This window comes from Bidens hawaiensis, unplaced genomic scaffold, assembly GCF_021521415.1.
Source record: "Bidens hawaiensis isolate Kalapana, Puna unplaced genomic scaffold, B.hawaiensis_p1.1 tig00003760_1, whole genome shotgun sequence".
In the NCBI taxonomy this organism is placed as follows: domain Eukaryota; kingdom Viridiplantae; phylum Streptophyta; class Magnoliopsida; order Asterales; family Asteraceae; genus Bidens; species Bidens hawaiensis.
In genome coordinates, this window is record NW_027491216.1 from 1,160,054 (window position 1) to 1,182,913 (window position 22,860).

General features: G+C 35.1%; 2 protein-coding genes across 2 annotated transcripts; both read left to right on the plus strand.

The window, feature by feature from the left end:
* Positions 1 to 590: 590 nt before the first annotated feature.
* LOC143624306 (uncharacterized) lies at positions 591 to 1,440 on the plus strand. Its single transcript, XM_077095004.1, has 3 exons — positions 591 to 894; positions 1,029 to 1,154; positions 1,232 to 1,440. The coding sequence occupies exons 1-3, from the start codon at positions 591 to 593 to the stop codon at positions 1,438 to 1,440; spliced, it is 639 nt and encodes a 212-aa protein (XP_076951119.1).
* A 663-nt stretch (positions 1,441 to 2,103) lies between these two features.
* Positions 2,104 to 2,896, plus strand: LOC143624307 (uncharacterized). The gene is made up of 2 exons (XM_077095005.1): positions 2,104 to 2,266; positions 2,379 to 2,896. The coding sequence occupies exons 1-2, from the start codon at positions 2,104 to 2,106 to the stop codon at positions 2,894 to 2,896; spliced, it is 681 nt and encodes a 226-aa protein (XP_076951120.1).
* The last annotated feature ends 19,964 nt before the right edge of the window (positions 2,897 to 22,860 follow it).

Below are 22,860 nucleotides of genomic sequence, written 5' to 3' on the forward strand. Positions count from 1 at the left end.
GACTCACGGGAACGGACGGCGGGAGACCCTCATACACGGAGTGACCGGAGACCGGTGAGGCGGCGACGGACAGACGGGGTGACAGATGAGGTCTTGAAGAGTTGAAGGTTGGTAGGTAATCAGTAATCACTATGCTATGTTGTATCTTGATTTGTATAACTATTAAGTCTATTATAGTATTATTCATTAGTTATTTAGTTATATAATATATATAATATATTGATTTCTTTAATATTTTAATATAGATTTGTCATATTATATGTATATAAGTACAAATGTGCAATTCTGTATTATACTATTATGTATAATGTATAATTGAGTATAATTAATAATTTTGCTTTGAAATATCAAATAATAGGAATATGTCTCCTAAACAATTATTCGGTGCTCAAAAGCATAAAAAAAGAAAACGAGATGATGCAATAAAAAAGTCTCAAGCCGGTGCTATGCATAAATTTATACAAAAACCGGCAGTTGAAAAGCCTATGAAGAGCAAGAGGTTGAAGAGCAAGAACTTGCTAATGAATAAGATCATGCAAAAGTAGTACTTGAAGAGCCGGAAGAGGAAGAGCATATTGAGGCTAATATAAATGAAGAGCATGTCAAGCATAACCATGTTGATATTTTATGATCCAAGAAGGTGGGAAGGACTTAATTCTGATGAGATTAAACTTTTGGTTGAGAAAGGTCATAAAAGAGATAATTATATAGTAAATGGTCCGTATGATAAGCATAAAAGAAGATTTTCATCAGCTTTATATACAAGAACTTTATCAAATTTGGAGAAATGCAATCGCCCATGGCTAGTATATTCGATAGAGGTAGACATGATATTTTGTTTTTGTTGTAAAGTGTTTAGAAAAGGGCTTCCGAATGGTAATTTGGATGGGGAAGGTTATAATAATTGGCACCATGCTTCCACTAGTGTTAAAAACCACGAAGTTTCCTTGGATCATCTCACAAATATGAATAGTTGATTTGAAATGCGTAAAAGATTAAAGTTGAATGGAACAATTGATAAAACTCAGTACGAGCAATTAAAGAAAGAAAGAGACTATGGATACAAGTCCTTTTAAGAATCGTTGCATTAGTCAAGTTTCTTGCTAAAAATAATTTACCATTTCGTGGTACAAAAGAAAAGCTCTATCAAAAAGGTAATGGTAAATTGTTTTTTTTACTTCAGTCAAATTGGTAACTAATTGTACTTCTTATTTGAATTTGTTTTTAATAGGTAATGGAAATTTCTTGGGTCTTGTTGACATGTTGGAAGAGTTTGACCCGGTTATCAAAGAGAATGTCCGACGGATCATAAATGATGTGGTTCATGTTCATTATATTGGACACAACATCCAAAACGAGTTAATTTTTATGATAACTCAAGAAATTAAAAAAGAAATCATAAAGCAGATATTTATTCAATCATCTTGGATTGCACTCTAGATTCAAGTCACTAGGAACAGATGACTATAATTGTGAAGTATTTAAAGTTCTCTTCTAATTCGGTAACCGTCGAGGAGTCCTTTTTAGGGTTTTTGGATGTTAATGATACCACGGGGAAAGGATTGTTTGATATTACAGTTGAGGAGTTAAAGTCTCTTGGTTTAGAACTGGATGATATGCGTGGTCAAGGTTATGACAATGTGGCAAACATGAAAGGAAAACACCAAGGAGCGCAAATGAGATTTTTAAATGAGAATCGTAGAGCATTTTACACTCCTTGTGGTTGCTATTCTCTTAATCTTACATTATATAATATGGCTACCATTTCTACTAAAGGAAAAAGTTTTTTTTGGAAAGATCCAACGTATGTACACTATCTTTGCAAATTCTAATAATCGATGGCAAATTTTGAAAGATAATGTTAAATCTTGGAGTCTGAAGTCTTTGTCTCAAACGCGTTGGGAAAGTCGTGTCGAAAGTGTTAAAGCTATTAAATTGCAACTTGCTGATGTACGAGAGGCTTTACTTGAAGTTGGAGAAAAAGATGGTGATCTTGCAATTGCAGATGAAGCAACTACAATAGCATAAAATATTGGTTTTGACTTTTTGGTATCAATTATCATCTGGTATGAAGTGTTAGACAAGGTGAATATAGTGAGCAAAATGTTACAATCGAAAGATATGCACCTAGAGATTGCTATTAAAGAAATAAAGAGATTGATTGACTTCTTCAAGGAATTTAGAGAAAATGGTTTTTCAAAAGCAATAGATGAAGCTGAGAAGATTGCTTTTGAAATGGGCATCGACCCGATATTTGCACAAAAACGTGTAATTAAAAGGAAAAAAACAAAGTGATGGGTGTTCAAGTAGCCAAGAAGCTTCATTTACTCCTCAAGAGAATTTTAGAATAAATTATTTTTTATATATTATTGATCAAGCTATTACTTCTCTTGAGGCAAGATTTGATCAATTCAAAAATTATGAGAAATTATTAGGATTTTTGTTTCCACAAAACTTGAGGGGAATTGAAGATGAAGATCTTAAGTTATCCTGTAATTTTCTTCAAAATGCACTAAAGTTTGAAGGAAGATCGGATATTGATGGTGAGGAGCTTTATATGGAGTTAAGCTCATTAGACACATTATATACCATGAAATTTAGTAGCCCTATTGAAGTTTTGAAGCATTTGAACGAGACCCAAGAAAATTTCCCAAATGCAAGGATTGCATATAGAATATTGTTAACTGTTCCAGTCACAGTGGCATCCGCAGAAAGAAGTTTTTCAAAGTTAAAGTTATTAAAATCTTATTTACGATCCACAATGTTCCAAGAAAGACTTAATGGATTGGCGATGATAGCCATCGAGAGCGAAATCTTAGATAGTATAAACTGCGAAGAGGTGATCAAACAGTTTGCTGTCAAGAATGCTAGGAGAGCTTCACGAATCATCTGTTAGACGTTAGCTATTATTGTATTTGAGTTTATTACTATAATTTTGCTATTTTTATTGTTATAACGTTAATGTCATTTAAAAAAACATCTTATATATTTCGTTACTCGTTAGGGCCTTTTTTTATGCTCGTCCTAGGTATTTAAATTCTCGGATACGGCCCTGTTCCTACAGTCTCTCTTACTACCCGTTCATGTACCGGCTCCAAGGGGTGGTGTCCCCTGGCTACTCACCTTACTTGCGTGCTACTCGGATGACCGGAGTTAACGATCTCGTTCACCCTTACACGTGCCAAGTATGCGAGGGCATTATACTCTTTTATGTATTACTCATATTTAAAAAACGTATAAAATTAGTTATATCATAATACCTTCACATGTTTTGTATATGTAATGAGTTATTCCAAAAACTAACCGAGACACAAAGTTGGTGGTAAATGTTGAAAATTGAAACAAAAAGAAAACGTAAAGAATGTCTTGTGTGGATTTTTAAACGTTAAGAATGATACCTGGAACTAGTGACAAATGTAAAGGATGAATTCTGTAACTTTGTGTAATTTTAATACACAATGTTGTTATGTAACAGCAGTTTATCTTATTCTTTTGCCTACCCTAAGTAAATTAGTAGTCCATAAAGAAACACCAATGCTGAGATCGGCTAGAGCCTAGAACAAGATGATAACCAAAAGAAATTACTAAATGACTTAATAAAATTGATGTAATTACTATAGATGGTGCAATACTAAACGAGTATCCCTTATGGATGGAAGCTTCTCTTTGGAAAAAATTGCCTGTTTTACTATTTAAAATGTATGATTCCTTTTTTAAATAGGATGTATCATGAAAGAATGAAGAATTGCTACACTATAAACCAAGATGCAGCAGAAGATTACCAAGTCGTTGAAACCAAGCAAGGAGCTTGTTTGAGACCCCATAAGGCCTTTTTGACAACATACGTGGTTCAAAATATGTAGATCAATAAAACGAATTGTTGTTTCTTAATAACTCTCGGTGAGATTTTCATTAAAGAAGACATGCTTAACATCAAGTTGATGAAGGTGACATTTGTCTATAACACCAAAGATAATGTGAACCATGGAGGTTGTGACAATGGAAGTATACATGTGATACTAGTCCAAACCGAATATTTGGGTTAAACCTTAAGCCACAAGACAGGCTTTTAGCTGTTCCACCAAACAATCTAAGTAATATTTTGTGCGATAAACCCATTTGGACCCACAGCATTGGATGATCGTGGTTTGTGGTACAAGATCCCAAGTATCATTATGATGTAATGCAGTATTATCTTCATTCATAGCAAGTAGCCATTGCAAGTTTTTGGAAGCTCCCTTGAACTTTTAATATTTTTAGTGGCAAAAAAAACGAGATGAATACCATCGGATTAGGGTGTTCTTCAGGTTGCTTTATTGGGTTTTGGGTTTATCGGGTCAGGTTTTTTGAGTTTTAAAGATGAAAATTTAACCATATAACCAAACATTTTTAGATTCAGGTCTAATGGTTTTAGGGTTTATTGAGTCGGGTTATTTTTGGTCGGTGTTATTTGGGTTTCAGGTTAAGTTACACGTTGCGAAAAGGCGACAATTTGTTGGGTTTTTATGGGCTGCGAAATGATTAAACAAGCTGCCATTTGTACTTTTGACTTTCAAGGTCAAGTCTGTTATATTTCAAATACAAACTTTACATGAATTGTGTTACTACCTTACAATGGTGATTATATTCTATACTGTTTACATAATTTCTTGTAATTTCTCAAAACATTGGTTACATACCAATTTTCTATCGGAAGAGTAGTCAAACATTGACCTCAAAAATCAAAACTTTATGTTGGGGTTCACTTTTCTAGGTGGATCTGCTTCAAGGATTGCAGTTGGTACGCTAATACTAGGAATAGTGTTTTTCCTAATACTAGCATTACCATGGCTAACCATTTTTGACTCTGTTTGATCAACACCTCGTTAACCCTTATAGGCCAATGGACAGTGGATTGAAACTGGATGCTACTGCTTGATGTAATCGAAGAAACTTATCCAGTTGCTACATTTATTGTATTTCGCTGATCATGTCCGATGTAGAACTGCGTTGTGTTGCAGTTGCAGCTGGTGAGTGGCGAGGGATGGATAATTATTCAAATTCAAGTTGAGCAATGCATTAAGATCTAAAGATACTGGTGTGTGCCCAAGTAATAAAATGAAGTTCCAAAACAGAGACGGCAGTTTGTGTTTATTCGCTGGTGGCTTTATAAATACACCGATTATTTCAGTAAAATCCTCATGATGAATTGGCTTATAAATAAATGATACAGCAACAAAATTGAAAGAAAAAGCAAAGAAGAACAACACATAATCGATTCCACATAACTTAACTTGGTGATTTACACAGCTAATAATGCATACCAAATCACATAAAAAAACCCAATACTCATTCATTCATAACAAAGAAACAACCTCAGCCTCCAAATCCGTAGAGAGTCCTTCCCTGCCTCTTCAAGGCGTAAACCACATCCATGGCAGTCACCGTCTTCCTCCGAGGTCTCCTCGTATATCAACCCACTGATCCTCTTGACTCCGCCTCTCCTCGCCGGCTTCGTGATTCCCTGGATGTTGTCTCGGAGAACTTTCCGGTCACGCTTTGCCCAGTCCTTTTCCTCCCTTACCGCGGCCTGACATTGTTACGCTTTGCGAGGTCTATTGATTTTGATTTGATGTTTGGATGAGAATGTTAGGAAGGTTTATATAGGGTGGAAATATTTTATTTGGGGATTTTGTTTTTTCTTTTTTGTTACTCATGGTTTTGTTTTGGATTTAAATGGACGGTCAAGATGGTGATCCGTGTGGTATTGTTTTTTGTTTCGTGAGCCGTTGATTGGTTAAGATTGGACGCTTGGATATACTTACGCTAGTCACCCGGATTGATGATGATGATGATGATGTGTTTTCTTTTTCATTTTTTATAAAAATTTCATAATTCCTAATAATTGATTCTTATTTCATTCTCTATCCTTAAATTAAAAATTACATTAAAACTCACTATATTTTCTTTCTCTATTTCAATTAAATAATATTTTTTATACCTTTTATCATTACTTTTTCTCTTTCCTTCGTTCACAACCAATCTCAAAATATATTAAAAAATTATAGATGATGAACAATAACTTTTCAAATATACAGAAAAATCACTACTTTTTCTAAAATATAAAAACTCTTCACTCACAACACCCTGAATCATTATCTAAATTATAAAAATACCCCTCATATAAAATTAGAGATTAAATGAGAATGCTTTTATAAAAGACGTATAACACCACCACAACAACAACAACAATAATAATAATATAATGATTCAAAATTCCAATCAAGGTTTACAAATCTATCCTATTCACGTTCCACATTCTTAAATAGTCAAAATGTCATATCTCAAGGCATTTCAAATTATATAGCGTTTAGTCAGCAAGCATTTCACCATTTTGTAAAAAAAAAAATATAGTTATAATTCTTCTCAAAACTCTACAACAATCATTATATAAGGTCCCGTTCCTGGAAGCCCTACTTTGGTGTTGGATTTACTCATAAACACAGTTCTAAATATCAGAGTTAATTAAAACTTCGCGAAATAATTTAAAACTTCAAACATCACATTACAAAACATTTGTTTTTGTCTTAACATACAAATTATCTTTTCATAAACATTAATTAAAACAGTCATGACACTTCATCGTGGATACCAGTCTCTTCAGTTCATGCCATGTGTCCCTCCTCAAGCCAGCTGCCTCAACCTATTTGCCTTTGTGCATACTAAAAGTCAGCTACGCTGAGTGAGTTCTAGTTAATCAATTAACATACATTACATTCATATTCTCACCCATACGCATCCGAAGATACGTATTCATATCTTACTTACTATTACTTCCTTCATACATACTTTACATACCTGCATACGTACCTACATACTTCCTTTGATAAAACCCTATGGTATACCATAAGCTATTCTACATTAAACATCACAGATATTATAAGGGTCTAGTCCCTAACATCACAAATATTATAAGGGTCTGGTCCCTAACATCACAGATATTATAAGGGTCTGGTCCCTTTTGCCTCGAATAACCATATAACCATACATGTCTCGTCAATCATCCATACATTTATCATACGTGCATACTTTACCTGTCTTATGTGTGTATATATATATATATACATGCTCATTCATACAATCATCATATAGTAATAACACTTAATACATAGTCATACACGTTATACACTTATCAATTAAGTAAATGTATTAACTATCACATAGGAGTATGCACACAGCCCCGAAAGCATAACAGATAAAAAGGCTAGAACTCACCAGGATTCTGTTTCGTTCACTGTTAATAGTAATCCCCTTCCTGAGTGGTGCACGGCTAACTGTGTAACACATCACGAATGTCAATTATCCAATACTACTACTTCCTACATCTAAGTTAATGAAATCCTTAATTAATAGGGGTCCGGGGGCAGCGCCCCTGGTAGCGGGGTCTAGGGGCGGCAGCCCCTAGCAGGGTCCAAGGGGCAGAGCCCCTGGCTTGGAAAAAATTTTATTTTCATTAACAGTACTTTAACAAAAATGCATCAGAAAATGAATTTCATGAAATTTCGCATGCAATTTCGCTTCGCAGGTGAAGGTTTCGCTTCGCATAGGAAGCTTCGCTTCGTATGGAAAGGTTTCGCTTCGCATGGGAAGGTTTCGCTTCGCATGGCCATTTCGCTTCGCATGCTTATTTCGCTTCGAATGGCGTGCGATGCGAAATTCTTGGATTTCGCATGGCATGCGATGCGAAGCCCTTTTTCATGCGAAAAACCCCTTTTTACTTCGCTTTTACCATTTTAAGGCCATTTTCCTCCGAGATTCTTCCTTAGGACCGGATTCTACTCTTTTTATGGGTTTTGGGTTGTACCAACTTTGTGTACCCGTGTTTTCAAGGTCCGGATAACACCTTTTTGTTCTATAACACACCCTTGAGGTTATAACTCACTAAGTTTAAGTTTTTTCTTACATCTTACAACCCGATCTATCGTTTTATCAGTTTTCATCTTGAACTCAACCACAAAACTTAACTTTTAAACCAAAACCCACCTTTTGCTCGCGGGTTCGAGTTCAGATCTAGACAATACGTAGATCTGGACGTGTTCTTGCTATTTGAAGACTCTTGCACACTAAACTATTCCTTACTTTAACCCGGTTTTGGATTCGGGTCTTGAGAGAGTGTGTTTGTGTGTTCTAGGGTGTGTGTATGGAAAGAAAGAGAATGGTGAAAGGGTGGAGGGGTTGGGTTTATATAGGGGGTTATGGGCCCCACAACCCACTCACAATTCCAAATCCAAATATTATCCAAACATCTACACACACGATCAAATTAACGACACACACGAAATAATAAATTCTCTTTATTTATTATTCTCAAAATACGGATGTTACACATTACTCAATCAATTTTTAATTAAAACTAAACAACAATATTTCATTAAATAAATAACAATTAATTAAAATAAAAGAAAAAATAAATTTAATTAAAAAACATTAAAATTAAAAATTAGAACTAAAATAAAAAACAAACATAAAATTTCTTAAAATAAATAAAAACAACTCAAAGTTGTATTTTATTTTAAATTTCATTTCTTCTATTTTCGGCTAGACGCTGGATTCTCAAATCGGATTCGGAGAGATCTCACATTAAAACCTCAAGATCTGTGTCAATTTACCAAAATGAAAGATGATGAGAAGGTTTTTGGGTTTAAGATGGTGAAGAAGATGGTTTAAAAATATTGAATTGGGAGTCTGTTTTAATATATAAATAAAAGATTTTTGTATTTTTTTATGCCCAACTGTTATATTTATCAAAATGTGTGTCATTTGAACGCTATGTATAAAAGGCAACCTTCGAAGCGCCGCTGAAAACTCTGGGGCAGGCCGGTGTACCTTGGAGTTTCGGCTCCAAAACGCTGCCTCTTTTGGCTGACTACGAATTGTCTTATTATCCTTTTCTTCACGGCCAATTTTATGAAGTGATTCAAAATAAAAACTATTTTGATTCGGCCAATAAAAACGAATTGTCTTATTATCATTTTCTTCACGGCCAATTTTGGATTCGGGTCTTGAGAGAGTGTATTTGTGTGTTCTAGGGTGTGTGTATGGAAAGAAAGAGAATGGTGAAAGGGTGGAGGGGTTGGGTTTATATAGGGGGTTATGGGCCCCACAACCCACTCACAATTCCAAATCCAAATATTATCCAAACATCTACACACACGATCAAATTAACGACACACACGAATTAATAAATTCTCTTTATTTATTATTCTCAAAATACGGATGTTACACATTACTCAATCAATTTTTAATTAAAACTAAACAACAATATTTCATTAAATAAATAACAATTAATTAAAATAAAAGAAAAAATAAATTTAATTAAAAAACATTAAAATTAAAAATTAGAACTAAAATAAAAAACAAACATAAAATTTCTTAAAATAAATAAAAACAACTCAAAGTTGTATTTTATTTTAAATTTCATTTCTTCTATTTTCGGCTAGACGCTGGATTCTCAAATCGGATTCGGAGAGATCTCACATTAAAACCTCAAGATCTGTGTCAATTTACCAAAATGAAAGATGATGAGAAGGTTTTTGGGTTTAAGATGGTGAAGAAGATGGTTTAAAAATATTGAATTGGGAGTCTGTTTTAATATATAAATAAAAGATTTTTGTATTTTTTTATGCCCAACTGTTATATTTATCAAAATGTGTGTCATTTGAACGCTATGTATAAAAGGCAACCTTCGAAGCGCCGCTGAAAACTCTGGGGCAGGCCGGTGTACCTTGGAGTTTCGGCTCCAAAACGCTGCCTCTTTTGGCTGACTACGAATTGTCTTATTATCCTTTTCTTCACGGCCAATTTTATGAAGTGATTCAAAATAAAAACTATTTTGATTCGGCCAATAAAAACGAATTGTCTTATTATCATTTTCTTCACGGCCAATTTTGGATTCGGGTCTTGAGAGAGTGTATTTGTGTGTTCTAGGGTGTGTGTATGGAAAGAAAGAGAATGGTGAAAGGGTGGAGGGGTTGGGTTTATATAGGGGGTTATGGGCCCCACAACCCACTCACAATTCCAAATCCAAATATTATCCAAACATCTACACACACGATCAAATTAACGACACACACGAATTAATAAATTCTCTTTATTTATTATTCTCCAAATACGGATGTTACACATTACTCAATCAATTTTTAATTAAAACTAAACAACAATATTTCATTAAATAAATAACAATTAATTAAAATAAAAGAAAAAATAAATTTAATTAAAAACATTAGAACTAAAATAAAAAACAAACATAAAATTTCTTATAATAAATAAAAACAACTCAAAGTTGTATTTTATTTTAAATTTCATTTATTCTATTTTCGGCTAGACGCTGGATTCTCGGATCGGATTCGGAGAGATCTCACATTAAAACCTCGAGATCTGTGTCAATTTACCAAAATGAAAGATGATGAGAAGGTTTTTGGGTTTAAGATGGTGAAGAAGATGGTTTAAAAATATTGAAATGAGAGTCTGTTTAATATATAAATAAAAGGTTTTTGTATTTTTTTTATGCCCAACTGTTATATTTATCAAAATGTGTGTCATTTGAACGCTATGTATAAAAGGCAACCTTCGAAGCGCCGCTGAAAACTCTGGGGCAGGTCGGTGTACCTTGGCGTTTCGGCTCCAAAACGCTGCCTCTTTTCGCTGACTACGAATTGTCTTATTATCATTTTCTTCACGGCCAATTTTATGAAGTGATTTAAAATAAAAACTAAACAATCAAACACATAATCTATGAAGAAATCAAGTTCATTATTCATAAGAAAGTGATTACAAGAAAAGGATGGGAAATATGAACATATTAAAGAGAGAATGAAGATGGGAAACCACACCATTACGCACTCAAGTTCGTTCATCATAATCGATCATTGAAATGACTAAACGTATATCAAGGGAGTTTGTGATCAATAATCTTTTTGGACCACCTAAACTGGTTTGGTTGGTTGTGCTTGTTTGGACTCATATTCGGGTTCATAACATTTTATTTTATGGTTGGTAAAGCGTCACACCCCGACTTAAGGCCTAGGCGTGTGACCCATTAGTTGGTACATGTTTTGTAAGTATACCTGAGTTGCGTTCTTTTTAGCGTAAGTCTTTAAATAAAATATTGTTATATTGATAAACTTGGGATTAAATACTCGTTTAATAATTCAAATACACGTCTTATGAAACTATGATTATAATATTCTAAATAAAATATCTTAGCCATCAAACAACATCTAATGACTAAATCTCCAATCTTCTAATATGATTTTCACATATGTTCTAACCTTTACTAATTTCCTGTAATATGAGGGAAATACGCAAACACACAGTCGGTGAATGACGTTGTCTCTTGTAAAATATTTTTCAATACCACTATGAAATCAACAATAATATCTTTATGACAAATCATTATGCACCCAACTCAGTTGGAGGATAAAATTACACTAAGTACATGTACAATTAAATATATACACAAAATCATTTCTCTAAACAGTCCCGTAGGCTTTAAAAGGCATGTTGATGATTTGAATTGCCTCATGGAATGTTGAGTCACCATGTATAAATGAATTAAAACACATACATACTTTTAATCAGAGTGTTCGTTTCTTATTATTGTAACACAAGGTTTTAAGGATTCATATGTGACATTTGTCAATTTCGGGTTATTTCATACTTGTATTCTTAATATAAACCCGACCCGTTTTGTATCTCGAACCTTTCGATATTATCAAAATGATGAATTTTATTTTACATATTTGTTTTATAGTTGTTGGATCTAAAAAACACCCTTTTCGGTTCTTAAAATGCCCCGAAAACGCTCAAAACGAACTCCAGGGACTAAAACTACCAAAATGGAGACTTGAAAGACCCATTTGTAGTTTGTGCTTTCTTGGGTCTATAACCAACCCATTTTCATGCAACACCCTTTATGAAAGACCCATTCAACTTATCCTATATATACACACCCACCTTCTTCATTTGTGCTTGCTCATTTCCTCATTTCTCTCTCAAATTCTTGAATTATAAGGTTGTTCTTCATAGTTTGACTCTCAAGGTCAAACTAAGCTAATCTTTCATTTTAAATAACTTCTCGATACTTAAACCTTGTTGTTACAACATATACAACATATATATAATATACACTCCTTGTTTACCTTCGGTCTTTCATTTCTCCGGTCTCGGCCGGTTGAAATGTCGGGCAAGTAAGGTAAGGTTACATGGAGGACTTTGTAGTCCTTGTTTATATATTTAACAAATCTAACCATATAACTTGTTATACTTGCTAAACTTCTGCATATTTTAGTTTATTGTTCATATTTGTCAAGTTCCATGGTATTGGGTATGTGGTGACTAGCCTCGGTTTCATCCCGAGTTGAGAACCGAACCAAAAACCGAACTTTCCTTTAAAAGCTTTATTGTTAACTTTTTGAATGTAAAACTTGATTATTATTATTATTTAAAAGTTATTTTACAAGTTCCATGGTAATTGGGTATGTGGTAATCATCCTCGATCATATTCCGAGTCAAGGACCGAACCAAAAATTGAACTAAACCGAGTTCACTCGCTTAAGACACACAAGTGTGTTTTTAGCCACCAAAACTCATATTTTTCTTCAAGATTATATTTTAAAACAATTTTAGTTAATTTCTAAACATACTTGGCATGTCGGTAACCAACTTGATCTTATAACAAGTTCGGACCGATAAAGTCGTATACTTGCTTAACGAACGTTAAGGTTCTTCACATAGAACTACATGCTTGGTTAAGTCTATTTTGATTTTATTGAGTTACCTCATAAAATTTATTATTTTGGGAAGTTAACTTTGAGCTTGGTCAATTATCAAGTCTCGAACCGACAAACCCGAACACTAGTTTAAACCTTGTTTTGGTATTCTTATAACCAAGGGTTTTGCAATATTGCATTTTAACCCGCATTATTACTTAACATAGGTTGAGTAAAAAAAAAAGAAAAAACTAATGAATAGAATACCGAGACCCGGTTTCGAGTAAACTTATTTTACAAAACTCGTTTCTTTAATTTCTCAAATATTTACATTTTAAACCCTAAACTTTATTTATTTACTTTATTTGTCATTTATTTTATTTTAAACCCTTCCAAGACTACCTACTAACACAATACCCGTTTAATATAGGTCTTGCTCGTTAAACCGATCTCTCCGATTATTCACGACACTATCTTTCAAGTTACTTGTTAATGTGAGTACTTTTTCATCCCCCGTTTTCCATCTTTCATTTTGGGGGTGGCATTGCATACTTATTAAAATTCAAATGATTTATACTTGAGTCTTAAACCACAACACTTATTGTATATGTTTACTTAAATAAATACTCGATTTGGTGTTATATGCTTTACATGATTATGTGCAAATTTTTGAATGCTAAGGCGGGTAGCCTCTTGAATGCTAAGGCGGGTAGCCTCATCAAAGTATGAGCATACGTTAATTCTGAGTATATATGGTATACCCATATGGAAATGTGTCGTCAATGTATTCTTATTGACGATTTCATTATTGTCGTCAATGTATTCTTATTGACGGTTTTATTATCTAAATTGTTGCTATTATTTATTGTTTTCATATACCAGTTGTGGATTTCATACTATATACTTATTGTCCAAAACTATGAAAATTTCTCACCAACCTTTGTGTTGACAAACTCTATTTTATGCAATGTTACAGGTTTGATGTTAGCTTGATTGGATTACTTGAAGAAACTTATCATCTTGGCTTTAGGATATTAGAAAATGAAATAACAAGTTATTTGTTTATCTATCTATTTGGCATTTTGTATGAACAATTGTTGTGTTATTTATGATGATATGGACTTAAATGAGTTGTTTAAATATTGTCACTTTATAGTGTCGTTGTGCAATGAACAATCATGTCGCACCTCGACATTTCCGCCCTCATTGGTCGGGGTGTGACAGATTGGTATCAGAGCCATCGAATATAGGATAGGTGGTTAGATGTAACAGCCTAGTATAATTTATACTCTAGAGCCCCTATACGTGTGCTCATACGTGTTTACCCTACTTGATTGTTTATTGCACACCTACATATTTATAAACTTGTTTAAAAATCTATCTCATCATAAATGTACACATACACACACTTTCAATAGTATTCTAAGGTATTTTTACCTTAAAACAAAACATTAGTTTTTATATTGTGTTTAATGGATCACGAGCTTAACTTGGATCTCGTTGTTTACAATCTCCTTAAAGCTAGGTTCTGTAATTTTTTTTGTGATGACCGTAGGGAGCGAAACACATGATTCGATCATTTGACAAAATGATTCCAAGGATCGAAGGTGATTTACTTACCTAGGATGATTGGGTTTAGTGTTGGTTTCTAGGTCAAGCAACTCGAGTTATATGAGCCGACACTTTAAGTTGTCGAATGCGAGCGTTCCGGTCGCCTCCTTATTTTTGGTGTTGAAAACATAAAAGCCACGGTGATACGTGGATAAGTGTTTTTAACATCTCGTTGTATCTCCGTTTTATTGTATGTTATTATCATGACTTGAGTCAACAACATGAAAGACGCGGTGATACGTGCGCATGTTCGACTCCATATATATTACTTTTACATAAGTTTTTATTGCCGGGATATCAAATCATGGTGGTTCATGTATGATTTTCCCGACTAATATATGTTTACAAGAAACTTTGTTATTTTTTCGGAATATCAAATCATGGTGGTTTATGTACAATTTTTCCAACTGTATACAAATTTCAACACTTCAAAACGTCCAAATTTTAAATTCTCGAAACTTTGAAACATATACTTATATATACGTTTTTATCATTTGGTTTATGTATAAACTTTATTTCTACTAACATTCTCATCCTCATGACACTAGGATACGTAAAAAATGGTTACATACATATTCAATTTTAAACTCAATGCCCTCAAACTCACTACAATTTCTTTATAATTTCTAGAATGCTTCCGCTACGACGCCACTACCGCAAGGACTCCAAACGCAAGATAGCCGCTTTAGTAGCCGAACAAGTCGCCGCTGTGATTCCCGAACTCCTAACTCACTTGAAGCAAACCAACCTCCACCCGTTGTAGCACCCATTGTTGCACCGGTTGAACCCAAACTCCCTACTCATACAAACAATTTACCGGTGCTAACCCAACCAAATTCCTTGGTACGAACTGTGGGACTACCTTGTTGAAATGGTTTGAAAAGATGGAAAGTGTGTTCTGACACTGCGAGTGCTCCGAAGCGAAGAAAACTAATTTCGCTTCGAGCATGTTTAAGGAAACCGCTCTTACATGGTGGGGTAGTGTTATGCATCTCCAAGGGGCAGAAATCGCCATGGCTCTCCCATGGACCGAGCTTAAAGAACTTATGATGAAAAAGTTCTGCCCAAAACACGAGCTCCAAAAGCTCGAAGCCGAGTTTTGGGTACTTAAGCAAGAAAGTGGTGATAACACCGTATACTCACTCCGTTTTCACGATTTGAGCACTCTTGTTCCTCACTTGGTCACCCCGCTCGAACTTAAAATTGACAAATACATTGGGGGTTTGCCCATGCTAATCCGTGACTCGGTAATGAGTAGTAAACCGGCAAACCTTTGAAGACGCTATTACGCTAGCCAGAGCCCTCTCCGAAAACCATGTCAAGGCGGGTACACTTTTGGTCAAGAAAAAGTGTGACAAGAGTAAACCCGAACCAACCCCTCAAATCAAAGTTGATCCACCTCCTCAAGCCATTAATTATTCCAACTCATCCCACCAAGCCAAGAAGAAATTCAAGCCCAATCACCGAAACTATGCCGTCACCCACCCACAACAAACCCAACAACAATCTCAAGCTCCTCCAAACCGAAAACCCTAAACTGGTCCTCATCCATTATGCAACAAATGTCAATTTCACCATCCCTCAAACATGACTTGTCGCCATTGCACCATTTACAACCGTTATGGTCACTTCAATACCACATGTCGAAACACACCTCGTGGACATCCCGCTCCACCAAGAAACAACCCGCCAAATCCCGCAAAACCCACAACAACCCCGAGCTTACTATAATTGTGGAGACCCTAACCATTTCCGCAACAATTGTCCCCGAATCGTTTACGCAAACCAAGCCTAAGCCGTAACCGTGCCTTATTACCAAACCCAAGCTTACCAAGTCCAAACCTACCAACCTCAAATTCCACAACTAAATGCACCTCTCATCCAACCAATTCAAGCCATCCAAGCACCTCCTCCTCCACCCCAAGCACTACAAGGAAATCCCGGTAACCAAGGGCGTGCTTACATGATAAACGCCAATCAAGCTCAATTCACAAACGACGTTGTGAACGGTAAGTTTCTAGTGAACGAACATTTGGCTTCAATTTTATTTGACACTGGTGCCGATAGGAGTTTTATTTCATTAAAATTTGAGTCTATGCTTGCTGTACCTCGCACTAAACTCTCTAGACCTTTTTCCGTCGAAGTCGCCAACGGAAATTTCATCACAATCAACTCGGTCATTCGTGATTGTATTCTCACTCTTTGTAAGCGAAAATCTTCGATCGATCTTATGCCGATGCAAATGGGAAGTTTCGATGTCATAGTAGGCATGGATTGGTTATCTTTGCACCGTGTTGAAGTCGTTTGTTACGATAAAATCATTCGAATCCCGCTTGTAAACGGTAAAACACTCAAGGTCCACGGCAAGACTACTCCTAAAAGGCTCAACCTTATGTTATACTCTCAATCCCAAAAATATTTGCGCCAAACGTATGTTCCGTTCCTAGCTCAAGTGGTCGTTAAAGACCTTAAGGAAAGAAAAATCCAAGACATCTCCATCGTCTGTGACTTCCTCGATGTCTTTCCCGAATACGTCACCGGTCTTCCACCCATTCGCCAGGTAGAATTCCGAATCGATCTTGTGCCTGGAGCAATGCCCGTAGCCAAAGCTTCTTACCGTTTAGCCCCGTCGGAAATGCAAGAGTTATCAGACCAACTCGAAGAACTTTCCGAAAAAGGCTTTATTCGTCCAAGCTATTCTCTTTGGGGTGCTCTCGTCCTCTTCGTGAAAAAGAAAGATGGTTCGTTTAGTATGTGCATCGATTATCGTGAGCTTAACAAACTTACTATTAAAAATCGCTATCCCTTGCCACGAACCGACGACCTCTTCGATCAACTTCAAGGCGCAACGTGTTTCTCAAAAATCGATCTTCGATCGGGATATCACCAATTGCGTATTCGTGAAGAAGACATCCACCGCATTCCGTACTCGATATGGACATTTCGAATTTCTAGTCATGCCTTTCGGTTTAACCAACGCACCCGCTGTATTTATGGATCTCATGAACCGCGTTTGCAAACCGTTTCTAGATAAATTCGTCATTGTCTTTATTGATGACATCCTCATCTTTTCCAAAACCAAGGCCGAACATGAATATCTCTTGCGTTCCATTCTCGAAGTCTTAAGAAATGAACGAATTTACGCCAAATTCTCAAAATGTGAATTTTGGCTTGAGGAAGTTCAATTTTTGGGACACATCATCAACGACAAGGGTATACATGTTGATCCCGCAAAAATCGAAGCCGTCAAAGATTGGAAGACTCCGACTACACCCACAAAAATTCGATCTGTCCTCGGTTTGGCCGGATATTATCAGCATTTCATCCAAAATTTTTCCAAGATCTCTTTACCCCTCACTTCCCTAACTCACAAAGGAAAGCCTTATGAATGGGGATCCGAACAAGAAGAAGCCTTTAATACTCTTAAACACACGCTTTGCAATGCTCCCGTTCTAACCCTTCCCGATGGAAACAACGACTTTGTAGTATTTTGCGATGCTTTTCATCAAGGTCTCGGTTGCGTTCTCATGCAACGAGGTCAAGTTATCGCGTATGCTTCAAGGCAACTCATGGTCAACGAGAAGAACTACACGACTCACGATATTGAACTAGTTGCCATCATTTTCGCACTCAAAATTTGGAGACATTACCTTTACGGAACGAAATGTGTGGTTTTTACCGATCACAAAAGCCTTCAACACATTTTTGACCAAAAAGATCTCAACATGAGACAACGACGATGGGCTGAGTTACTTAGTGACTACGATTGCGAGATTCGCTACCATCCCGGTAAAGCGAAGTGGCCGATGCCCTTAGTCGAAAGGTTAATGTCAAATCCGTCTTGCTTCTTAGCGTCACCGTTCAAACCGATCTCCAATCCAAAATCTATCAAGCCCAACGTACTTCCGTTGATGAAGGCAACATATACGACGAAATGTCATGTGGAGCCGAGCTTCAACTCGAAACAAAACCCGATGGCTTGTTGTATTATCTCAATCGTTTATGGGTTCCCGATCGCGATGACCTTCGTACTTGCATACTCGACGAAGCTCACAAGTCATGATATTCTGTTCATCCCGACGGGGATAAAATGTATTTCGATCTTCGTTCTACCTTTTGGTGGCCGGGTATGAAGAAAGACGTAGCAACGTACGTTTCGAAATGTCTTACTTGCTGTAAAGTCAAAGCCAAACTTCAAAAACCCTTTGGGTTACTCGAGCAACCACCGATTCCCATATGAAAATGGGAAGACATTGCTATGGACTTTATAATGAAACTACCCACTTCTCAAAAAGGCAACGATAGCATTTGGGTGATTATTGACGAAGTACATGTCAATGAATCAATGATCATGGTTGAACGACCCGTTGAAATCATGGACCGCAACGAAAATAAAACCAAGCGAAGTCGCATCAAGTTAGTTAAAGTTCGATGGGAATTACGGCGTGGCGCGGAGTTTACATGGGAACGAGAAGACTCGATGAAGGAGAAATATCCACATTTGTTTACATCATCTTAATTTCGGGACGAAATTTCCTAAAGTAGGGGATACCGTGACATTTGTCAATTTCGGGTTATTTTATACTTGTATTCTTAATGTAAACCCGACCCGTTTTGTATCCCGAACCTTTCAATATTATCAGAATGATGAATTTTATGTTACATATTTGTTTTGTAGTTGTCGAATCTAAAAAAAACCCTTTTCGGTTCTTAAAATGCCCCGAAAACGCTCAAACGAACTCTAGGGACTAATACTACCAAAATGGAGACTTGAAAGACCCATTTGTAGTTTGTGCTTTCTTGGGTCTATAACCAACCCACTTTCATGCAACACCCTTTATGAAAGACCCATTCAACTTACCCTATACATACACACCCATCTTCTTCATTTGTGCTTGCTCATTTCCTCATTTCTCTCTCAAATTCTTGAATTCTAAGGTTGTTCTTCATAGTTTGACTCTCAAGGTCAAACTAAGCTAATCTTTCATTTTAACTAACTTCTCGATACTTAAACCTTGATGTTACAACATATACAACATATATATAATATACACTCCTTGTTTACCTTCGATCTTTCATCTCTCCGGTCTCGGCCGGTTGAAATGTCGGGCAAGTAAGGCAAGGTTACATGGAGGACTTTGTAGTCCTTGTTTATATATTTAACAAATCTAACCATATAACTTGTTATACTTGTTTAACTTCTGCATATTTTTAGTTTATTGTTCATATTTGTCAAGTTCCATGGTATTGGGTATGTGGTGACTAGCCTCGGTTTCATCCAGAGTTGAGAACCGAACCAAAAACCGAACTTTCCTTTAAAAGCTTTATTGTTAACTTTTTGAATGTAAAACTTGAGTATTATTATTTATCAGTTATTTTAAAAGTTCCATGGTAATTGGGTATGTGGTAATCATCCTCGATCATATTCCGAGTCAAGGACCGAACCAAAAATTGAACTAAACCGAGTTCACTCGCTTAAGACACACAAGTGTGTTTTTAGCCACCAAAACTCATATTTTTCTTCAAGATTATATTTTAAAACAATTTTAGTTAATTTCTAAACATACTTGGCATGTCGGTAACCAACTTGATCTTATAACAAGTTCGGACCGATAAAGTCGTATACTTGCTTAACGAACGTTAAGGTTCTTCACATAGAACTACATGCTTGGTTAAGTCTATTTTGATTTTATTGAGTTACCTCATAAAATTTATTATTTTGGGAAGTTAACTTTGAGCTTGGTCAATTATCAAGTCTCGAACCGACAAACCCGAACACTAGTTTAAACCTTGTTTTGGTATTCTTATAACCAAGGGTTTTGCAATATTGCATTTTAACCCGCATTATTACTTAACATAGGTTGAGTAAAAAAAAAAAGAAAAAACTAATGAATAGAATACCGAGACCCGGTTTCGAGTAAACTTATTTTACAAAACTCGTTTCTTTAATTTCTCAAATATTTACATTTTAAACCCTAAACTTTATTTATTTACTTTATTTGTCATTTATTTTATTTTAAACCCTTCCAAGACTACCTACTAACACAATACCCGTTTAATATAGGTCTTGCTCGTTAAACCGATCTCTCCGATTATTCACGACACTATCTTTCAAGTTACTTATTAATGTGAGTAAAAAAAAACTAATGAATAGAATATCAAGACTCGGTTTCTAGTAAACTTATTTATTTACTTTATTTGTCATGTATTTTATTTTAAACCCTTCCAAGAATACCTACTAACACAAGACCCGTTTAATATAGGTCTTGCTAGTTAAACCGATCTCTAAGATTATTCATGACACTATCTTTCAAGTTACTTGTTAATGTGAGTACTTTTTCATCCCTTTTTTCCATCTTTCATTTTGGGGGTGGCATTGCATACTTATTCAAATTCAAATGATTTATACTTGAGTCTTAAACCACAACACTTATTGCATATGTTTACTTAAATAAATACTCGATTTGGTGTTATATGCTTTACATGATTATGTGCAAATTCTTGAATGCTAAGGCGGGTAACCTCTTGAATGCTAAGGCGGGTAGCCTCATCAAAGTATGATCATAAGTTAATTCCGAGTATATATGGTATCCCCATATAGAAATGTGTCGTCAATGTATTCTTATTGACGATTTCATTATTGTCATCAATGTATTCTTATTGACGGTTTTATTATCTAAATTGTTGCTATTATTTATTGTTTTCATATACTAGTTGTGGATTTCATACTATATATATTGTCCAAAACTATGAAAATTGCTCACTAACCTTTGTATTGACAAACTCTATTTTATACAATGTTACAGGTTTGATGTTAGCTTGATTGGATTACTTGAAGAAATTTATCATCTTGGCTTTAGGATATTAGAAAATGAAAGAACAAGTTATTTGCTTATCTATCTATTTGTCATTTTGTATGAACAGTTGTTGTGCTATTTATGATGATATGGATTTAAATGAGTTGTTTAAATATTGTCACTTTATAGTGTCGTTGTGCAATGAACAATCATGTCATGCCTCGACGTTTCCGCCCTCATTGATCGGGGTGTTACATCATAGATCCTATGTAAACATTCTGACTGTCACACCCCGACTTAGGGCCTAGGTGCAACACCCGTTGGTATCTGTTTTGAAAATATATTAGAGTTGCGGATTATTAGCGGAAGTCTTTAAACTATAATATTCATTAATAAAATGTCGAGTCAGAATATCCGTTAAATATTTCAAATACTTATCTTTTAAAAATATATTTATTTATAATATTTTGAATAAAATACCTGAGCCATCAGATCACCTCTAATGACTATTGTAACATCTCGGATTTTTCGTATTTGTTTAAACCGATTCGAGAATGTAATTCGGATCTTTCAAACTATTTAAAACTTGTATTTATAGGTTTTTAACAAATTTTATAATTTCATAACTTTTAATCATGCCAAATAGTCCGTAACAACCTTTAAAATCGCTTAAAACGGCTAAAAATCGCATTTCGGAAACTACAGGGACTTGTTTTGCCAATTCTTTCCTATTTTTGATTAAATTAACGAAACTTCAGGTCCAAGACATGTCAACTAATGTTATAAACATTCCAATTTCGTTTTATTGCTGTCCAAATCGAAATCTTTAAGTTATTATACCCGATTTTGTCATTAATTGATTATTCGGTTTCCTAAAATAGTTATTTCCTAATCAATAAGCCTTAACCATTAATATTTTAACAAGGCATATCATAAAACCCTAGATTATTACTTCAATACCAGTTATCATATCTAAAATCCATGAAATTTCCCTTTCCCCATTGTCGGTTTCTTTAATTTCTTCATGTTTTTTAAGCTTTCGTTGACTTTCAAGCTCAAGACCCTTTGACCTCAATTATCTCTTGTTCCATTCATCGTTAGGGTAAGTTGTCTTCTTCAATATTGTAGATTTTTTTCTGTAGAACAAAAGCCATCAATCAATTTTGCTGATTGAGGGAGTCTCGGTGGTCAATTGGACTCAAACCCGTTTAAGGGCATAATAGTCAACAAGTTTGACTTAACGTTTTCTCATACTTCTGGTCGGATTCAACATTCGGTCCAGAAGACTTTTATTCTCGTAATGTAATTTCAAGGCTAATTCCCAAAACCCGACTTCTGACTCGCTGTTCGGATTCTGGTCAGTATCAGCTCGCTTAAATCTTAAAACAAACATAACTTGAGTTCTAAACGTCCGTTTGGATTTATTCCAGCGGCCACAAGTTCGTTTTTATTTATAATATCATATCCTAAAATCTCAGATTCTGAATTATATATATCGTTTGACATGTAGTGGACGACTCGCTTATTCGTTAGTTCGTTTAATTGCATTTAGTAATCGCTTAAGGCGAGTTTGATCATTCACCTTTTTATCTACTATTTTCAAACGTTTTGGGGACATATGCGTGCTTATTCATATTTTCTATCATATATATATATATATATATATCAAACAATCGCAAACATGATCATTGTGTGTTGTATCA